The 18350-nt window shown below is 39.9% G+C and overlaps 1 protein-coding gene across 5 annotated transcripts in view; it reads right to left on the bottom strand.

The window, feature by feature from the left end:
• BTRC (beta-transducin repeat containing E3 ubiquitin protein ligase) overlaps positions 1-17118 on the bottom strand; it is a 183264-nt gene extending 166146 nt beyond the window's left edge. For 3 of the 5 annotated variants that reach the window (XM_044240338.1, XM_044240340.1, XM_044240341.1), the window contains exon 1: positions 16911-17118. In XM_044240338.1, the coding sequence (XP_044096273.1) occupies positions 16911-16958 (48 nt within the window). In that variant the 5' untranslated portion in view covers positions 16959-17118. Of the gene's footprint in view, positions 1-16498; positions 16514-16910 lie in introns of those variants that run through there. The other 2 variants (XM_044240342.1, XM_044240339.1) reach the window with 2 other exon arrangements.
• Between the last annotated feature and the right edge of the window lie 1232 nt (positions 17119-18350).

The raw sequence follows: 18350 nt of genomic DNA, 5'->3' as shown, positions 1-18350 counted from the left end.
ATATAAAATTTTATGTCAATCATTCTTCAATTTAAAAAAATGATACAGTCATGCTTGGAAATAGTTTGGCAGTTTCTTATAAAGTTAAATATATGCTTACCATATGACCCAGCAATTCCCCTCCTGGGTATTTACCCCACAGAAAAAAAACTTACATTCACACAAAACCTATACATAGCAGCCCTATTTAGAGTCACCAAAAACCAGACACAACCCACATGTCCTTCAACAGGTGAATGGGTAAACAAAATATGGTACAATCCATACAATGGAATACTATTAAGCAATAAAAAGGAATGGGATAGTGATATATGCAACAGCTTGGACGAATCTATCTCAAGAGCATTGTGAAAGAAGCCAAAAGCAAAAGATTATATACTGTATGATACCATTTGCATGACATTCTCAAAAAGATAAAACCAAAATAAGGAAAAATAAATCAGTTCCTAGAAATTAGAGATGGGGTGCGGGAAATACAGTATAAGGGAGTTTGGGGAGGGGTAATGACTGTTCTGTATCCTGACCGTGGTGGTTGTTACATATATCTATACAGTATTAAAATTCTGAGACCTATACACTAAAAAAAAAAACCAATTTTACTGGATGTTAATAAAAAAATTTTTGAACTTGCACATAGCAGGTATGAATAAATATATGCTTAAAAAGTAAAATGGAATAGCAGCAGAATGCCTGTTCAATAAAACTTGAAAGTCTATGTGAATTATTCTGTTAGATTTTTGTTGTAAAAGTACCACCACCATCATATCCTTATGGCCTAGAAAGAACCACCACATTTACCTCATTTAGTTATACTAAATTATGTCTTCCTTTATTTTCTTAAATTATATATTTATTTATTTGACCCAGAGAGAGAGAGATCACAAATAAGCAGAGAGGCAGGCACAGAGAGAAGAGGAATCAGGCTCCCCGTTGAGCAGAGAGCCTGACACAGGGCTTGACCCCAGGACCCCAAGATCATGACCCGAGCTGAAGGCAGAGGCTTAACCCACTGAGTCACCCAGGCGCCCAGTCTTAGATGCTGTGGGGGATGGTAATGACCATCCAAGGCATGGAGATAAAAAGACCTTTTCAGAGAAAATTTGTAACTATCAAGACAGCCTGTGGCTGTGTGGCTGTCACTTGAGGTCAGGCTGAAGCCCTTGCTCAAAAGACCTCCAATGTATGCAATTATACCAGAGAGTACACTCTCCTCATAAATCTCCCTCCCATTTAGTTATGCCTTGTTCCTCTGAGCAACACTTGAGTGATTCCTCAAAACTTGCTCCTTGACATTAACTCTACTTCAGACCTCTATACATCCGGTGTGGGGCACCTAGGTGGCTCAGTTGGTTAAGCATCTGACTCTTGATTTCAGCTTAGATCACCATCTCAGGGTAGTGAAATCGAGCCCTGCATCAGGCTTGCTGCTCAGCTGGGAGTTTGCTGGAGATTCTGTCTCTCCCTCTCCTTCTGCCCCTCCTCCAACTTCTGTGCCCACACTCTCTGGATTTCTAAAATAAATAAACCCTTAAAAACAAATAACAACCGGTGAGGTAGTCTGCTGTCATTTATTTTCAAATATGTGATAGGGTCATAAAACATTAACAATTATAATTAAAATATTAACAATTACCATATTAACAATTAACAAGTAACATCAGAACTATCCACAACATTTTCATTTCACAGGATGGAATACAAGTTGTACTATGATGTAATTTTAACATATATGTCCATATTTTGGGATTCTGCTATTGTTCTACTAGACACACCTCTTATAAATGGCATATCTTGCTTATTTTTCTGCCCCCACAGCTCACCAATTTCTCCAGCTGCAAACAGCCCCAAGTAAATTATTTTTAGAAACCTACTACTGGGGCGCCTGGGTGGCTCAGTGGGTTAAAACCTCTGCCTTCGGCTCAAGTCATGATTCCAGGATCCTGGGATCGAGCCCCACATTGGGCTCTCTGCTCAGCAGGGTGCCTGCTTCCCCCCCCACACCCTCTCTCTGCCTGCCTCTCTGCCTACTTGTGATCTACGTCTGTCAACGTCTGTCAAATAAATAAAATCTTAAAAAAAAGAAAAAAAAAAGGAAACCTACTACTATTCCATTAGCATTCTAAGAGATTCCAAGCCTCTGCCATGCCGTTTGTATCATTCTGCCTTCACTCTTTTCCCCCAGCTTTACTGAGATATAACTGGCATATAAAACTGTGCAAATGTAAGGTTTACAATATGTTGCTTTGGTACACATATATTGTATTACAAAATGATTAGCCCCTGCCTTCACTCCTGATTTCAGTTAGCTCAGTTCCTTCCTGCTATGTTCCCCACATATAAGGCTTCACCTTTTAATTTGGTTCTAGCCACAATATTCCCTCACTCCCTCTTCGTTGGTACACCGGCCAGGACACAGTGGACTAGACATTTTGTTAAACCTAATCTGAGAAATATCTGCATCAGAAACACTGAGATGCTTGTTAAACACGCAGATTCTTGAGACCTACCAAATTAACTGCAGGGAGAAGAGCTGTGAATCTGTACTTTATTTTAACATTCTCTCCAAATAAATTAAAATTATACTTACTTGTCAGAGAGAGAGAGAGCGAGCGTGCACACGTGCAACAGTGAGCATAAGCAGGGAGCAAGGCAGGCAGAGGGAGAAGCAGGCTTCCTGCTGAGCAAGGAGCCCAATGTGAGGCTTGATCCCAGGACTCTGGGATCCTGACCTGAGCTGAAGGCAGCTGCTTAACAGACTGAGCAACCAAGGCACCCCCCTCCAAATAATTCTTATGCATAGTAAGGCATAGGACAATTACAGTGGGCACTAATGAATAAATGAACTAATTAATTAATTCTTCAGTTACTTGCTGGGTATTCCAGTTTGACTTCTGATCCCAGACTTTATAATCAGGGTCCTTTCTACCTGTTTTCAGTACTTACTCATGCTGTCTGCCTATCTGGATGTCCACAGAATATCTGCACCCAGTTTCCTTGTTATTATTCTCCCCCAGAAAGAATACCCTGCCCTTGCTAAACTTCTGAGTCCACATATCTGGTCAAGTTGCCAATAGATGCCATGTTCCATCTGCCTAGCTAAATTTCCTCTCCTTAACTTCAAGGCACATCCAAGCACTTAGCCTACCTCAGCTAGCATGAAAGGCCTCTTGTAGCTTTGTGCTTCCTTATCTGGCTTATCCTGATAAAACAATGTCCCCAGTATGAGACAGTGATCATGAAATTACTCAAACACCAAACACAATGTTTAGAAGAATCCTGATCTTTCTATCACATAGGAATTGGAGTGGAGTGGTCCAGATAACTTCAATTTGGCCCACCTACTATGTGGATAAATCTTTCTTTCTTTTTTTTTTTTAAAGATTTTATTTATTTATTTATTTGAGAGAGAGAGAGAGAGAGCCTGAGAAGGGGAAAGTCAGAGGGAGAAGCAGAACTCCCTGCTAAGCAGGGAGCCTGATATGGGACTGGATCCCAGGACCACAGGGTCATGACCTGCAGTCATTTAACTGACTGAAGGCAGTCACTTAACCGAAAGAGCCATCCAGGAACCCAAATCTTTCTCTTTTAACCTGTTATTATGGGTACTCACACAGAAAAGTATGGAATAATATACAACGAATTCCTATCACTCAGCTTTTCACCTCCCAAATTCCAAGGCAAATCCCTTAGTAGTGTATCATTATGCCCATTTTTATCTATTTGAACATATCTTAAATTTAGTCTCCTTGTTAAAATTAGGGACTATTCCAACATCTTTACCCACCAAATACTCACTTCCGTATACTACAACAACCTTTCCTCTAGCTAATTGCCACAAATCATGCCTGACACCTTTTTTACTCTTCTTTATTTCTCCTACTCTACTCCAAACAAACCTTATTCACTCTATCTTGAGAATATTCCTTAAATATATTTCCTTCTTTCCATACTTACTGCCCTAGCTCAAGCCCACATGGATTCTTGCCCAGACTATTATACCGCCTTTAAGTGGTCTCTTTGCCTCTGTCTATTCCGTCTTCCCTAGTCCAATCTACACTAAGGGGAACCTTAGAGTGATCTTTAATCTTTATTGCTACTGCCCTCAGTGGGAATCAGATTCAGATGTCAATTAAAGACCTTTCACAAAAGAGCACTTGCAAGCATTTATATCTTGAATGGGGGCCAGGGACCTCAGACAGAAAACCTCTGAACAATGAACAACAAACAGAAAATTAAATTTCAAAAATAGCATCTAAAATAAAACCCCAGCATCTAAAAACACCAAATAACCAGGAATTAATCTAACAAAAAATGCACAAAGACCTCTACACAGAGAAATTAAAGACTCAAATAAATGGAAAGATATACCATTTTCATGGATTGTAGAACTCAGTAGTGTTACAATCTCAATTCTACCCAAACTTATACAGAAATGCAATGCAATGTCAATAAAAACCATAGCAGCATGTTTCATGGACATTAACAAGCAGATTCTAATATATATGGAAATGCAAAGAGCCAAGAACAGCCAATGCAATCCTGAGGGGGATGGGTAGCTGAAGGGCATATACTATCAAATATTAAGAACTAGTATGCAAATATATTTTGAAAGTATGATATTGGCACAAGAATAAACAAAACAATGAAATGGAACAGGGTCCTAGAAACAGGCCCAAACACACATATAGACAGATAGTATGAATTCCTGAATTCATACATGACAAAAGTGACCCTGCAATGTGACAAAGAATAATCTTTTCAATAAATGACATTGGATCAACTGCACTTAAAAAACAAAAACTGAATTCTGTCCTCTACCTCACACCAAATGTTAACTAATTAATTCCAGATAAACTATAGATCCCAGGTCAAACAATAAAGCTTGTCAGGGTCTTGAGATATCTGTAGACTTGTAGTAATAGCATTATTCACAACTGCCAAAAGGTAGAAGGATCCCAAGTGTCTGGCAAGATATTAATGGACAAACAAAATGTGATGTTTAAATATGTTAGAATATTATTCAGCCTCAAAAAGGAAGGAAATTCTGACACATTACAACATGGATGAACCTTGAGAACATTGTGCTAAGAAAAATAAGCCATTCACAAAAGACAAATACTGTATGATCCCACTTATAAGGTATCTAGAGTAGCCATATTCATAGAAACAAAGTAGAATGGTGGTTGTCAGGGGCTCAGGGGAGAGGGAAACAGAAAGTTGTTGTTCAACAGGTATGGAGTTTGAGCTTTTCAAGATAAAAAATGTGTCTTCAGTTTAGCTAGGGCCAAGCAAAACAGGGTCTACACAAGATGGGGTGGTAGAATCAGCAGTGATCTGATCCTGCAGGTCAGAGCCCTAGCAGGATAAAAAAAAAAAATGTCCATACGGGAACATGGCAGCCTTGGCAGTCCTGCACAGGGTGCTGGGGTCCAAATGGACTGAGAAGAGCAACCTAGTGCAAGGCATCAGATCCTTAGGTGAGAAAGATGTTCAAACAGAGAGCAGGGGCAGCAGCCTGATAGTGGATTTTGGAGCCTGGGTAAGGTGAGGATGGCATCCATGTGGTAGATGTCAGGAACAGCAGTAACAGTAGAGACTGGTCACATACAAGGAAGCTGATTAATAAAATATGTTGAGGATGATGAGAACCAAGTTACTGTCAGAAAAGGGAGTTATAATTACAGAAAGGAAATTACTGAATGAACCCTTGGTGTGAGACTAGAACTGGAGATATCAGTGTGAACTCACAGTTTTATATAAATATATAGATAAAATTAAAATAGTGATATAATGCATGTGTGCATGTTTACACATACATATATTCCCTACCTCTGTCCAGTGAGAGAACCTGGGAGCAGTGACACCCCAATAGCAATAAGCACACCAAACACCCAGATCTTAGCTTCTAAATATCATTCTCTACTGAGAATGGTTCAGTGGGTTAAGCTTCTGCCTTTGGCTCACTTGGGTCATGATCTCAGGGTCCTGGGATGGAGTCCTGCACTGGGCTCTCTGCTCAGCAGGGAGCCTACTTCACCCTCTCTCCGCCTGCCTCTCTGCCTACTTGATCTGTGTGTCAAATAAACAAACTCTTTAAAAAACTTTTTTTAAATGTTTAAAAAGAGATGAAGCAGCTTCAAAGTACTTTTCAAGGGGTGCCTGGGTGGCTCAGTGGGTTAAAGCCTCTGCCTTCGGCTCAGGTCATGATCCCAGGGTCCTGGGATCAAGCCTGCATCGGGCTCTCCGCTCAGCGGGGAGCCTGCTTCCTCCTCTCTCTGCCTGCCTCTCTGCCTACTTGGGATCTCTGTGTGTCAAATAAATAAATAAAATCTTTAAAAAAAAAAAAAAAAAGAGAAAGAAAGTACTGACCAAAGAGGGAACAATTTAAGCATCAAAATAAATGACAGTATTGGATTATAGCCCATCAAATAAAACAGGAATTCATAAGCCCATTCTATTATTACAGATTGAAAGTCTGATGGAGAATAGGATAGTTACCTGGTTTCAAAGAACCTTTCCATAAAATATTTATTACAAAAATAACATATTTTAAAAGAATAAACTGGCAGGTACCACCTTAATCAAGTAAACAAAACTGTAAGACAAATAAAAAATCACGTGTCACCTAATAGGAGGCAAGGAGTAAAACTACAGCACCACTTCTGTGGTACTTCTGCCAAAAAAACATAACCTGGATCCAATCATGAGGAAGAATCAGATAAACCCAAACTGAGGGACCATTCTACAAAATGGCCTATAATGCTCAAAAGTGCCATAGTCACAAGAGTCAAAGAAAAACTAATGAACTGTTCTACCCTGAAGGAGACTAAAGAGACATGACAACTAAATTCAATGCATGATTCTGGGTTAGATCCTTTTGCTACAAAGAACATTACTGGAACAACTGGCAAAATCTAAATGGGGTCTGGGGTTAGATGTGAGCTCTCACATGGCATCACTCTGACCTATTCTGCCTTCCTCTTACACCTTGAGGGTCCCTTGTGATTAACACTGGGCCCAACACAAATAATCCAGGATAAACTCTCTATTTTAAAGTGAGCTGATTAGCAACCTTGATTCCATCTGCTACCTTAATTCCTTAATTCCCCATGTTAATATAACAAATTCACTGGTATTTGGGATTGGTGGGGCAGAAGGTGCTTACTCTCCCTACCCCAAAGAGTTTCTTTTATTCTGAGATTACATCCTTGCTACTTTTGTGGCATTAGAGAGCTCTTTTACAAAATGATGGCATCAACTGCAATCATTCTTTTAAAACTATTTGTATATAGAGGGAAAAAACCTTGTTAATCCTGTGAATACTATGTAAGTAGTACAAAACCTTGTGACATTTTTTACTGATCTCTCAAATGAAATTCTGAAACAAAACATTTCTGTTCCTACAAAGACACCGTATCCTTGATGAAAGATTTGTATTTTTCAGAATATAAGGAACAAATCAATTTATTTTAAAAAGGCAGACAATCCAATTTTTAAAAAGTGACCAAGGCTTAAATTGACACCTCACAATAGAGTACATTTAAAGAGCTAATACAGGTCATGATCTCAGTCAGGGTTGTAAAATAAGAGCCCCACGTCCAGCTGTGGAGTCTGCTTAGGATTCTCTTTCCCTCTTCCTCCCTCCACTCCATCTCGTCCCACTCTCAAATAAATAAATAGCCAATAAACCCAAAAAGGTGCTTGATTACAATGGTCACTAAGGAAATGCAAATTAAAGCAGCAAGACAGTACGATTCATCTACTAGTCTGGCTAAACAGAAAAAGGCAGACAGTATCAAGTGAGTGTTAAAAGAACATGCAGCAACTGGAGCTCCCACATGCTGCTGCAGGAAGTGTAAAATGGGAAAGTGATTATTTATAACAGCACAATTCACAGTAGCCAAAAACTGGAAATAACCCAAATGTCCATCAACAACAGAACGGCTAGGGGCGCCTGGGTGGCTCAGTGGGTTAAAGCCTTTGCCTTCAGCTCAGGTCATGATCCCAGGGTCCTGGGATCGAGCCCCACATCTGGCTCTCTGCTCAGCAGGGAGCCTGCTTCCCTTCTTCTCTCTCTGCCTGCCTCTCTACCTACTTGTGATCTCTCTCTGTCAAATAAATAAATAAAACCTCAAAAAAATAAAAACAATAGAATGGCTAAAAATATTAAATATATTCACACATTGGAATACTACACAGCAACGAGAATGAACATAACTACACCCAACAAAACAACCTGAATGTATCGTCCCACAAACAATGTAGAACAAAAGAAGCCAGACACTGAAGTATGTATACTGGAATGATTCCATATACGAGGCTAAATACAAATAAAACTAACCTACAGATACTAGATAATGTTTACACAGAAATGATCACTAGGTGAAATTTTAATGAGCTATATACTTAGATTTGTACACCTTTTTGTATAATTGCTTCTCTAAAAGGCTTACATAGATAGATATATCCACAAAGTACACCAGAATATTATTTTTCCATACAAACTGGATTCAATCCAAACTCCCCAGTCCTCATTCTTTCTTTTCTTTCTTGTCTGTTATGCCCCCTTATGTTCATGTTGTACCTGTCTACTCAACCCATGCCTGCCGATCTCTTGATCTTCTGGCCTCTACCCAAACTACTCTCTCTTCCTGAAAGTGCCCACCTCAAAAACAAGTCTATGAAAACCTATCTATTCTACAAAATCCAGTATGAAACTTTCTTCTTCCACAAAGTGTCCAAAGATCTCTCCAGTTAAAACTAATTTCCCTTCTGTTAACTTCTACAGCACTTCTGCTTCTATTCTGGCACTTACTGGTATGACTATAAAAATATTATAAATTCCTATCTTCTTAATAGATTGTGAAGTCCTAGAAGAGACAGTTTTATTTAATTTTGTATCTTCATCACCTCCTGCCCCCATAACCACCCCTCCACATAAAACACAATGTTTTGCAACTCAGTTTATGTTCACATTTTTATCAAATCACGTTACATGCCAATTATCATGGCCTCATTTTCAGCTGTCAACCCAGTGATTTTGCCAAGTAATATTTAAAAGGAAAATGCAGTGCTCCAGCACAATCTAGGAACATACAGTCCTAAATTTCCAATGAAAACCTTGGATACATATAGGAGTTTAATGGTATAAGTGATCAATTAACATATTATACATGGCAATTTACAATTTTAAATGAGCTGAGGGGCAGGTGGGTGGCTCAGTTGGTTAAGCAACTGCCTTTGGCTTGGATCATGATCCTGGGGTCCTGGGATGAGTCCTGCACCAACTCATTGCTCAGTGGGGAACCTGCTTCTCCCTCTCCCTCTACTGCTCCCCCTGCTTGTACTCTCCCTCTATCAAATAAATAAATAAAATCTTTTTTAAAAATAACTAAAATAAAATAAACTCAGAAGGGTAAAAAAAGAGAACCTTTTCAAGTAGGTAAGACTAACAATTGCCCATTTTCCAGTTAAGAAAATGAGCTTGGGGGCGCCTGGGTGGCACAGTGGGTTAAGCCTCTGCCTTCAGCTCAGGTCATGATCTCGGGGTCCTGGGATCAAGCCCCATATCGAGCTTTCTGCTCAGCAAGAAGCCTGCTTCCCCTTCTCTCTCTGCCTGCTTCTCTGCCTACCTCTGATCTCTCTCTGTGTTAAATAAATAAATAAAATATTTTTTTGAAAAAGAAGATGAGCTTGGCTACACTGCAATCCATGATCAAACGAAGGTCTTCATTTGGGGTACTTATTTTATAAATATATGCACTCAGTATACTAAATTTAAATTTTTCTGACTAAAAACAATACATACTCACTGTAGAAAATCTAGAAAACTTAAAAGAATTCAAAGAAAAGAAAAATCACCCTAAGTAATGTTATTGTGTTTACTAGCACATTTTCAAATGCCGTTAAATATTTTGAAATATTACCCATAATCTAACAAATAACCACATTAATAGATTAGTGTTGATGTGTTAGTTCCTGAGTACAAGGATTTGTGCATCTGTGTTCCAAAAGTATTATCCGTGTGCTATATAATTCCTGGATGTCTGTTTCCGTGACTTTTCAATGAAAGCCTGACTGTCCCAGACATCTGAAAATATCAGTACCATACCTTTGCAGCCTCAAATTTAGGTGCAGAGAAGGGATTTAAGAGCTCTACAAATACCAAGGGAGTTGTTAGAGCATTATGTATGACCTTGATTCAAATTCTGTTATAGTTCAAATTCTGTTACAAATGTCATTGGAATGACATCAACTTTATCCTTCCCAAGGACAGAAGAATAGCTTGTAATACTGATGAACTTTTCAGGGCATCACTGTGGATTAATGTCAAGATTCTAATTGTTTCTTTACAGCTTTTTAAAAAATTTTACGTAACATGATGCAAGGCTACCTGCTATATTAAATAGTGATTTTAAAAGTATCCAACCCAAGGGTGTTGTTCAGTAACCAAAGTCAGAAACACTAGTCAGGACAGCACAACAATGAGCAGAATGAAAGCACAACAGCTGTCACAGTAAGCATTTCATTGTTCTATAAATCAAGTATACTAGACTATATTATAGACAATTGTTACTGTAGTACATTATTATACAAATTACTCCCTCCCCACATGCCTTCTATGGGCAGAGTATACTTTCCTGTCCTTTGACTCTGGGCTTGCCCATGTGACTTGCTTTGGTTAATGGAATACGGCAGGTGTGACAGGACCAATGACTGAAAGGTACGTGAATAACTGGACTTGCTCCCTTGTGCCTTTGCTGTAGTTGTAACAGCTTTGCCTGATTAAGCCACCATTCCTTTAGTCTGAGTTCCAGAATATCATATGTAACAGTGAACAGCCAAGTCCAGAGTCACCCAACTAAGTCCAGTCTATACCATTCAAAATGCAGCAAATCCACATATTCATGAGAATTAATGTTTATCATTGTATGCCACAACACTGTGTGGGTTTTATTACCTAGCAACAGCTGACTGATACAATGACACTCTGACAACTATAAAGACTTACTCCATTTCCTCAATAATTCAAATGATTAGAAAATCTACATGTAAGTCTGGACAAGTAACTCTTCTACTCCAGCCACCATGTGACTTGCAAAGAAATATGCCATCATAGTCCATTGTTTCTCTGCTCTTCAAGGATTAAATATAATGTAAGTCAGAGTACTGGGTCAGACTGCATGGGTTTGATGTCAGACTCCTTACTCCTGACTTTGTACAAATTACTTATTCTCTCTGGAGTCAGTATCCTTGTCTGAAAATGGGAGTAACAATAGTACTGAATCTACTATTGGAAGGATTAGATAAAATAATACATGTAAAGGATTAGGGGCACCAAGCTGACTTAGTCACAAGAACATGCATCACCTGATCTCAGGGGTCATGAGTTTGAGGCCCACACTGAATGTAGAGATTAAAAAAAGAAAGAAACTTAAAAAAAAAAAAAAAAAGAATTCAGAATAGCACATAGTAAACACTAAATAAATGGGAGCTGTTATCTACTCATGGATAACTATATTTTAAAAAACAAAAATGAAAAAAACACAACTCTCCCACTTCTACGGTGGTTAGCCCATTATTGACAGAGCCAGGTCTGGTAAGATCACAAGCTAAGAAGGGAAGTAAATCCTGAAGGGAGAGCCAAATCTCAGGAAGGACCAAGACCTTAGAAGGAAATTTCAACTCAGAAGGTTCATCTTGGGCAAGAAGAAATTGTCTCAGGGTTCTGTGGCTTTTGCTCCCTTACTTCCCATTCCCACCCTGGCCATATATGAAGGCAATCCAAGAACTATGATGGTAGTGATCTGGAGAACAAATCACAGTCTTAAATCAACATTACTCTCCGTATTTAATCCACTTGTTATCTCTGAGCCTTCTCTGTAAAATGTTCTACCTCTGTCTCAATCAGGCTTTGGGAAAGTAAGGGGAATTATCCAGAGAGTCCCAAAGTACAAGGTGAATCTTGTGGAATACTAATACTAATACAAAATAGTAAGATCCAGTGAAACTTTTTCATATTTTTCCCCCCTCCTCTATTTCCAATTACAGATGCTGGTGAAAGAATCAGTTTTCTTTATAGTGACCAACTTGTTAAACATTAGTAAATATTTTCTGCTTCATCCTCTATGAATTATTATTCACACTTAAAAAGCACTTTCTGTGCTATATTAAAATACTGCTAGAAAATAGATAGGATTTGGGGTGCCTAGGTGGCTCAGTCAGTTAAGTGTCTCCCTTCAGCTCAGGTTATGATCTGGGATTCTGGGATCCAGCCGCCACCGCCGCCACCGCCACCACCACCACCACGCCCCCCCTGTGACACACCCCTCCCCCCAGTCAAGCTTCAGGCTCAGCAGGGAGCCAGCTTTTCCTGACTCCCTCTGCCCCTCCCCCCATCACTCAAGTGCATGCTCTCAAATAAATAAAATCTTTAAAAAAAAAAAAAAAAGATGTAATTTTAAAATACTTCAATAGCACAAAGATTTTTTTTCTTTCTTCATGCTCTTTTTTACTATAATGCCATTTACCATAAAATAATTTTCTCTATACATGATCAAGATCTTACATATTGTCCCATCTCCCTTTGGCAAGAGAAAAAAATTCACATCTGCTTCCTTTCTTTCAGGATTTAAACACTACACAAATAATATAGAATAATAAGTGGTTTCTTTTGAAATTTCACTTTCTAATTTGGCAATAAAAAAATTTCTGACAATCATTCAAAGCAGAATTTTCTCTTCATCTAATAATTCACTTCAAATAATATGTACATCTATTACAAAAATAAATTTTAAAAATTAGCACAAAGAATTATCACTAATTCATAATTTCATACCTTAATACCTATGTAAGAATATCCAGAAAAGAAACTGAAGGCTAATTTAAATTGAGAACAGGTAAGAGATACACAGAAACTCTGACAACTTAAACCAAGAGCTAGTTTCAAATGTTCACCCAACCAGCCGGTAATCAATCTCACTGACTCAAAGAAAGTGAAAAATCTGAATATTTATTTTAAAATACAATTTCTCACTTTTAGATACACACATTTCTCAAGCAAGTAAGAAAAGTTACTGAAGCATATTAATTCACCCAGTATTATTTCTGCAGTGACAGTATTAAGGCAAGTCATGCAGGAGATCACCTTAAGAAGTAAACCCCAAAAGAGAGATGCTTCCAAAGTAAACCCAATGTTGTTATTCACAAATTTGGCTAATCCCATTTGTACTTTTGGCATGAACACCCAACTACCATAGCATCCCTGGTAGCCAGTCTCAAAAGGGCATGGCCTCCAGCAATTTCCCTCTCTGTTTGTGCGTGTCCTTCCTCTAGCCTACAGGTAGAGATTTTTTCCCCTCCCTCTGACTCTGGGCTGGCCTCAACGGTCTTAGGCCAACAGTGACATTCTCAGACTTCCAATCCAAGGACACAAGAGAACTGGCTGAATGTCTTCTACTTCCTGTCTCTTAGAATGCTCCTTCTCAGAATCCAGCCACTCAGCTTAAGTGAATCCAAAGGCCATGCGGAGAATTGGGGGGGGGGGGGTGTCACATAAAGGAGGAATGAAGGCCATTAGGACTAACTGAACTCTTAGCCGGTGGTCTGCTACGTGAGTGCAGCCATTTTAAACATTCCAGCTATGTATGCCAGCACCCCAGCCAACACCATCAGTCAACCACAAATTTGAGAGAAATAATAAACTGTTTAAGCTACTAAATTGTGCGGTGGTCTGCTACACTGCAAGTCACCTTTTATACTGTCTCATTTATCTATCAATTCTATAAAAAAGTATTTTATATGCCCTAAAATTATTTCATCCAAGTTTCAAATGTTTCCCCAGATCCAATATTCTGTGATTTTTTTAATCCTATTTGTTTTCAAAAATAAACTTCTAATCCATCCTTCTTTCTATCCCCCAAATGTGTTTTTTTAATATCTGCTTATAAAATGGTGCCTACATTCCCTCAATCATTTTCATTTCTCTTCTCAGATCTTCTTCCAGTTTCCATTTATCTTTTCTGAATTATAATTTTGTTGACCAAGGAAATATTAGTTAAGAAAGGGGCTTAAGGACCTGCTAAAGCTAAATGAGATATTAGCATACAGTTACTTAATGTGAACTACTGCTCTAATACCATTTGTTTCTAGAAGTTAAACATTCTGCCTATTTTTCATAAGTATCCAAGGGTAAACTTTAAATCTAGATTATATGTGAACTATGGTCAACTATGAATTAACAGTGTTAGTAATAAGATTTTATTGTAAAATTCCTAATCAAAGCACCACATTATTGTTGTAATAAGCAAAATTCATGAAAGACAGTATCTATTCCATATTCGCATTTGAAATAAATTTTACATTTTCTTAAACCACGGAAATCAGGGCATCTATACAAAAACTGCCATTCATAATTTGAAACTGGGGAAAGGGATAAGGCCAAAACAAAGCCAAATACTATACAAAAATCCCAATTTGATTAAAAGGATCATTCCTCCCTGTGTACTGTGCACTAATTACTTGGTACAAGTCCAAATAAAATACCTTCCTATTTCAAAACTGAGTAAAGACATATGTTATAGCAGGGTAAATGGGGCCAAAGTCAAGTTGTAACTTACTCAGATTCATAATAAGACTGTTAACTGAGCTGAAAAATATGAAATCTCTAACTCTCCATTCTCTGCTTCAGTTATTAAGGTGTCCTTCTTGGTGACCCTCTTCTAGTTGGTCTTTTTCTCAAGCAGTAGCCAAAACAACAAGCAAGGTCAAAAATCAAAGTTACTAAAATCAAAGAAAAAATTGGTTTCTTCCTATAGAAAGTGACTCAACATTTAATAATGTGTGGTGCCCTAAAAGCTGCAAACTACTACATGGCCATCTCCAGGTCACTTTAACTCAATCAGGAGACCATTATGAAACATTAACTCACTGGTACAAAGTGGAGATCAAGTAGTTGAGAATGTTCCTAGGCTGAAGCCTAATGCGGAGTAAAGAAGATGATCTCATAATGCCTCTTTATGATCTATAAATCACATTATTCCATAAATTTGACACAAGTATCAAGATTAGGACTTAGTCAACCTCTAAGTAAGAAAACAAAAATAAGCAGCTGCTAATTTTCTGACTTAAATCGAGAAACTGTCATACAAGTTATTTAGCATAGAGATTATTCCATGTAAAATATCAAGCAACTTCTTCTTACTCCTAAAGTCCAAAAAAATTTAATATTTTAGAATTTCAACACTGGCAGAAACTCAAGAACCTTCTTCAAACCTAATGGGATTTTGTTAATGATACATTCAAACTTTACATGTTTTTGAAAGCACAATACAAAATAAATGAAGCTTTAGTAAATATGACCAGTCTCTGAACATATTCTTTTAAGTGGGGCAGTTTAAAGCAAAATTTCAATTAGGATAATGCCCATGTTTATTTAGATTTGTTTTGGCAAAGCAATTTTGTCACGCAAAAACAAAATAACAACTATCAAAGAAATGAGATTTGGAGTGCCAGGTTACAATTACTTCTGAAAAAGTAAAACTCCACTGCAAATAATATCAATATCCCTAAAGCCACCTGTTAAAATAGCAGTCTAGGCATTCCATCATTCTTTAGCTGTAACCACAAAGTCTGGTTTTACACCTAGGATATACAAGCAGCATCAGATTAAAAGCATCAAATATCAGCCTACACAAATTTGCCAAACAAGCTAGCAAAAGAAAAGCAGATACAAAGTTAAAGAACTAGGCTCCAAAGGATTTAAATACACCCAACAAATTCCAATCCAAGTTCATACTGCGGCTTCAACCTAAAACTGGTAAATTACCACCAATTCTGACATTTCCTATTCCCCACTACTTAGATCTCCCCTTATCTCCTGAATTTCCCCACGGATCTTATCACTTCTTAGGAGTCTTGCAATGGTAACCTCCATGGCCTTTCCTTTCTAAGAAAGTGATAGCACCAAGCCCCCATATTTTATTTCTTTACTATTTAGCACTATCTTTTGTTTTATCCTATGAGGTATTTTTTCCCCAAGCTCCTGTACCCATTTTTCCTGACAGATCTACCTCTTGGTTTTTATCACCTCACTTCGTCCTCACTACAATATTTACCCTCTCTTTTCAAAGCAGAGTATGTACCCCTTTTTCTGACATTTGTAATCCTGGCTTACCGTCAACACCCCCTTCCTTCTCTAGAGACTATCACCATAGTCCTAGGTCTCCTTTACCTCCTAAGTAAGGTCTCTACCTTTTCCAGAGTTTGTCAACATTAGTTCGGCCAAACTGGGATTGTACCCTGAAGGCAAAGGCTATCTCCTCTCCACCCCACCCCACCCCCACATTCTACAAAACTACAAGTCTCCCACCTGCCCTCCGTTTCTCTCCCCCACCCTTAGATCCCATCTGCATCCCGCCTAGCCCGTCACCCCCCCCACCCCCACCCTATACGTCTCCTTCCACTATCCTGCGCTCCCCTTCCCCACTCCTGAACGCACCTCCTCTACTGGGCCTTACCCGTAACCCTGACACCGAGAAGGCCCTGCCAGCAACCTCACCGCGTCTCTCCTCTCGGCTTCCTCGGCTCTTCAGTAACTGTCCCCACGCCCCGGCTTTCCCTCCAGGGCTCCGCGCGCCGCCCAGAGCCCCCTCCCCGATTAAGCTCCCGCTGTCACTTGGCCTCTCATCCACAAGATGGCGGAGCTGTTGCCCCCACCCCCGAGTCCTCTCCGCAACCCCCTCCCTCCTCCCTACAGCTCCCGTCCCGTCCCTTCAGCTGCCCCTGCCGCCGGCCTCGGCCCAGGATCCCAATGCCCCCTCCTCCCGCGGGCGGTCGGCCCAGGCCCGAGCCTCCGCGACGTCGCCAACGCCACCACCTCCACCGCTCCCCGGCCTGCGCCTTCTCCTCACCATAAACTTGAGCGCTTTTTCCTGCAGCACCGCCTCGGCTGGGTCCATAATCACAGGGGCCACTGGGTCTGCACTCCGCCGGGGCCGCCCCCTTGGTGCCAGGCCGCAGCCAACGCAGCGCCCGGATCCGCCTCCTCTGCCTTCCCCCCGCCCTCTCTTACCTCTCAGGCACCGGCAGGGGGCCAGGGAGGACCCGCTGTTCCGTGCACATGCGTGAGCCCGCTGGCTCACGGGATTTGTAGTGCTGGAGTTTCAGGCGGCAAAAAGTGAGGCCTCGACGCGAACCGCAATTCCCGCGGTTCACTGCGGCACGGTCGCGGTGGCCGAAAGCCAAATCTAGACAACTCGCCATCAAGTAGAGGAAATCGGCTGATGGGAATCGTAGTTTGCAGCCTCTACGGATGGGAAACGGGAGGAGGCACGGGTGTCTCCGTGGTTACCGCGCGACGCCAGTGGCTGCTTGCCTGGCGTTTGATAGCAAGATGGCGACCATTGCCTCACCTGTAGCCCAAATACTGGAAAAAACTGTGAAAGGACTCAGAGGTCCGGGCAGCACCTCACAGACCAATGCAGAATTTCAGGGTCCTTCTAAACTTTCACTCCCACACTCTCCTGAGGACCTTATTCTTCCCCCACAAGAAGTCAGGGCCAAAGAGAACTTACCTCAGGAAATTCTTGGGTGTTTAGTGCTCAGAAGACATGGATGGTACTGCTAACCCTGGGACTGAAGCCTTGCACTAAGGGCCTTCAGTGATGGGATACAACGGCCATCCAGCATATAAAGCTTGTAAGTATTCAATTTGGCCCTGAAAGGGACAGTACGATTTTATTTTGGAGATTGGGTCTGCCCTAACTCTCTCAACACCAGGGTTGGGCTAAAAGTGATAGGCTTGTACAGAATATCCAAACTGATAAAATAAGTGAATAAGGAAAATGCCTTTTCACTTACAGGAACATTTTCTGTTGTAAACTCTTTTTTTTTTTTTTTTCCGTTGTAAACTCTTTCATTAATCTGTTCAACGAATAGTTAGATCATGACTGTATCTAGACATCATCCTAAGAAATGGGGATTCACTGGTGAACAGGATAGACCCAGTCTTGTGGAGCTCACATTCCTACTATGTTGATATTTTGTTCTAGTTAACTCTATATCCACAGAACTCAGCATACATAATACATAATGGGCTTTCACTTAATAAAAAGTTTTATTCTTGATTTTAAAAAAGTTCTACACAAGTGCAAAATGGAGAAGATTTCAAAGTCATATACATGAAAACTACCTACAAGTTTTCATAGGATAAAGTGGTATGTGACACAGTAGCCAAATATGCTAAAGGAGTTCTAGGCAGCTTGAAGAGTAGTGTCTGGGGAATAGAGATTGTTTGGTCTTTGTTTCGAAGCAGTCAGACCACCCCTGGAATACTTTATTCAGTTATGGGC

Source organism: Neovison vison, chromosome 2 (genome assembly GCF_020171115.1).
Source record: "Neovison vison isolate M4711 chromosome 2, ASM_NN_V1, whole genome shotgun sequence".
In the NCBI taxonomy this organism is placed as follows: domain Eukaryota; kingdom Metazoa; phylum Chordata; class Mammalia; order Carnivora; family Mustelidae; genus Neogale; species Neogale vison.
The sequence above is the reverse complement of the archived record's forward strand: the minus strand, read 5'-3'. Positions and strand labels throughout refer to the sequence as shown.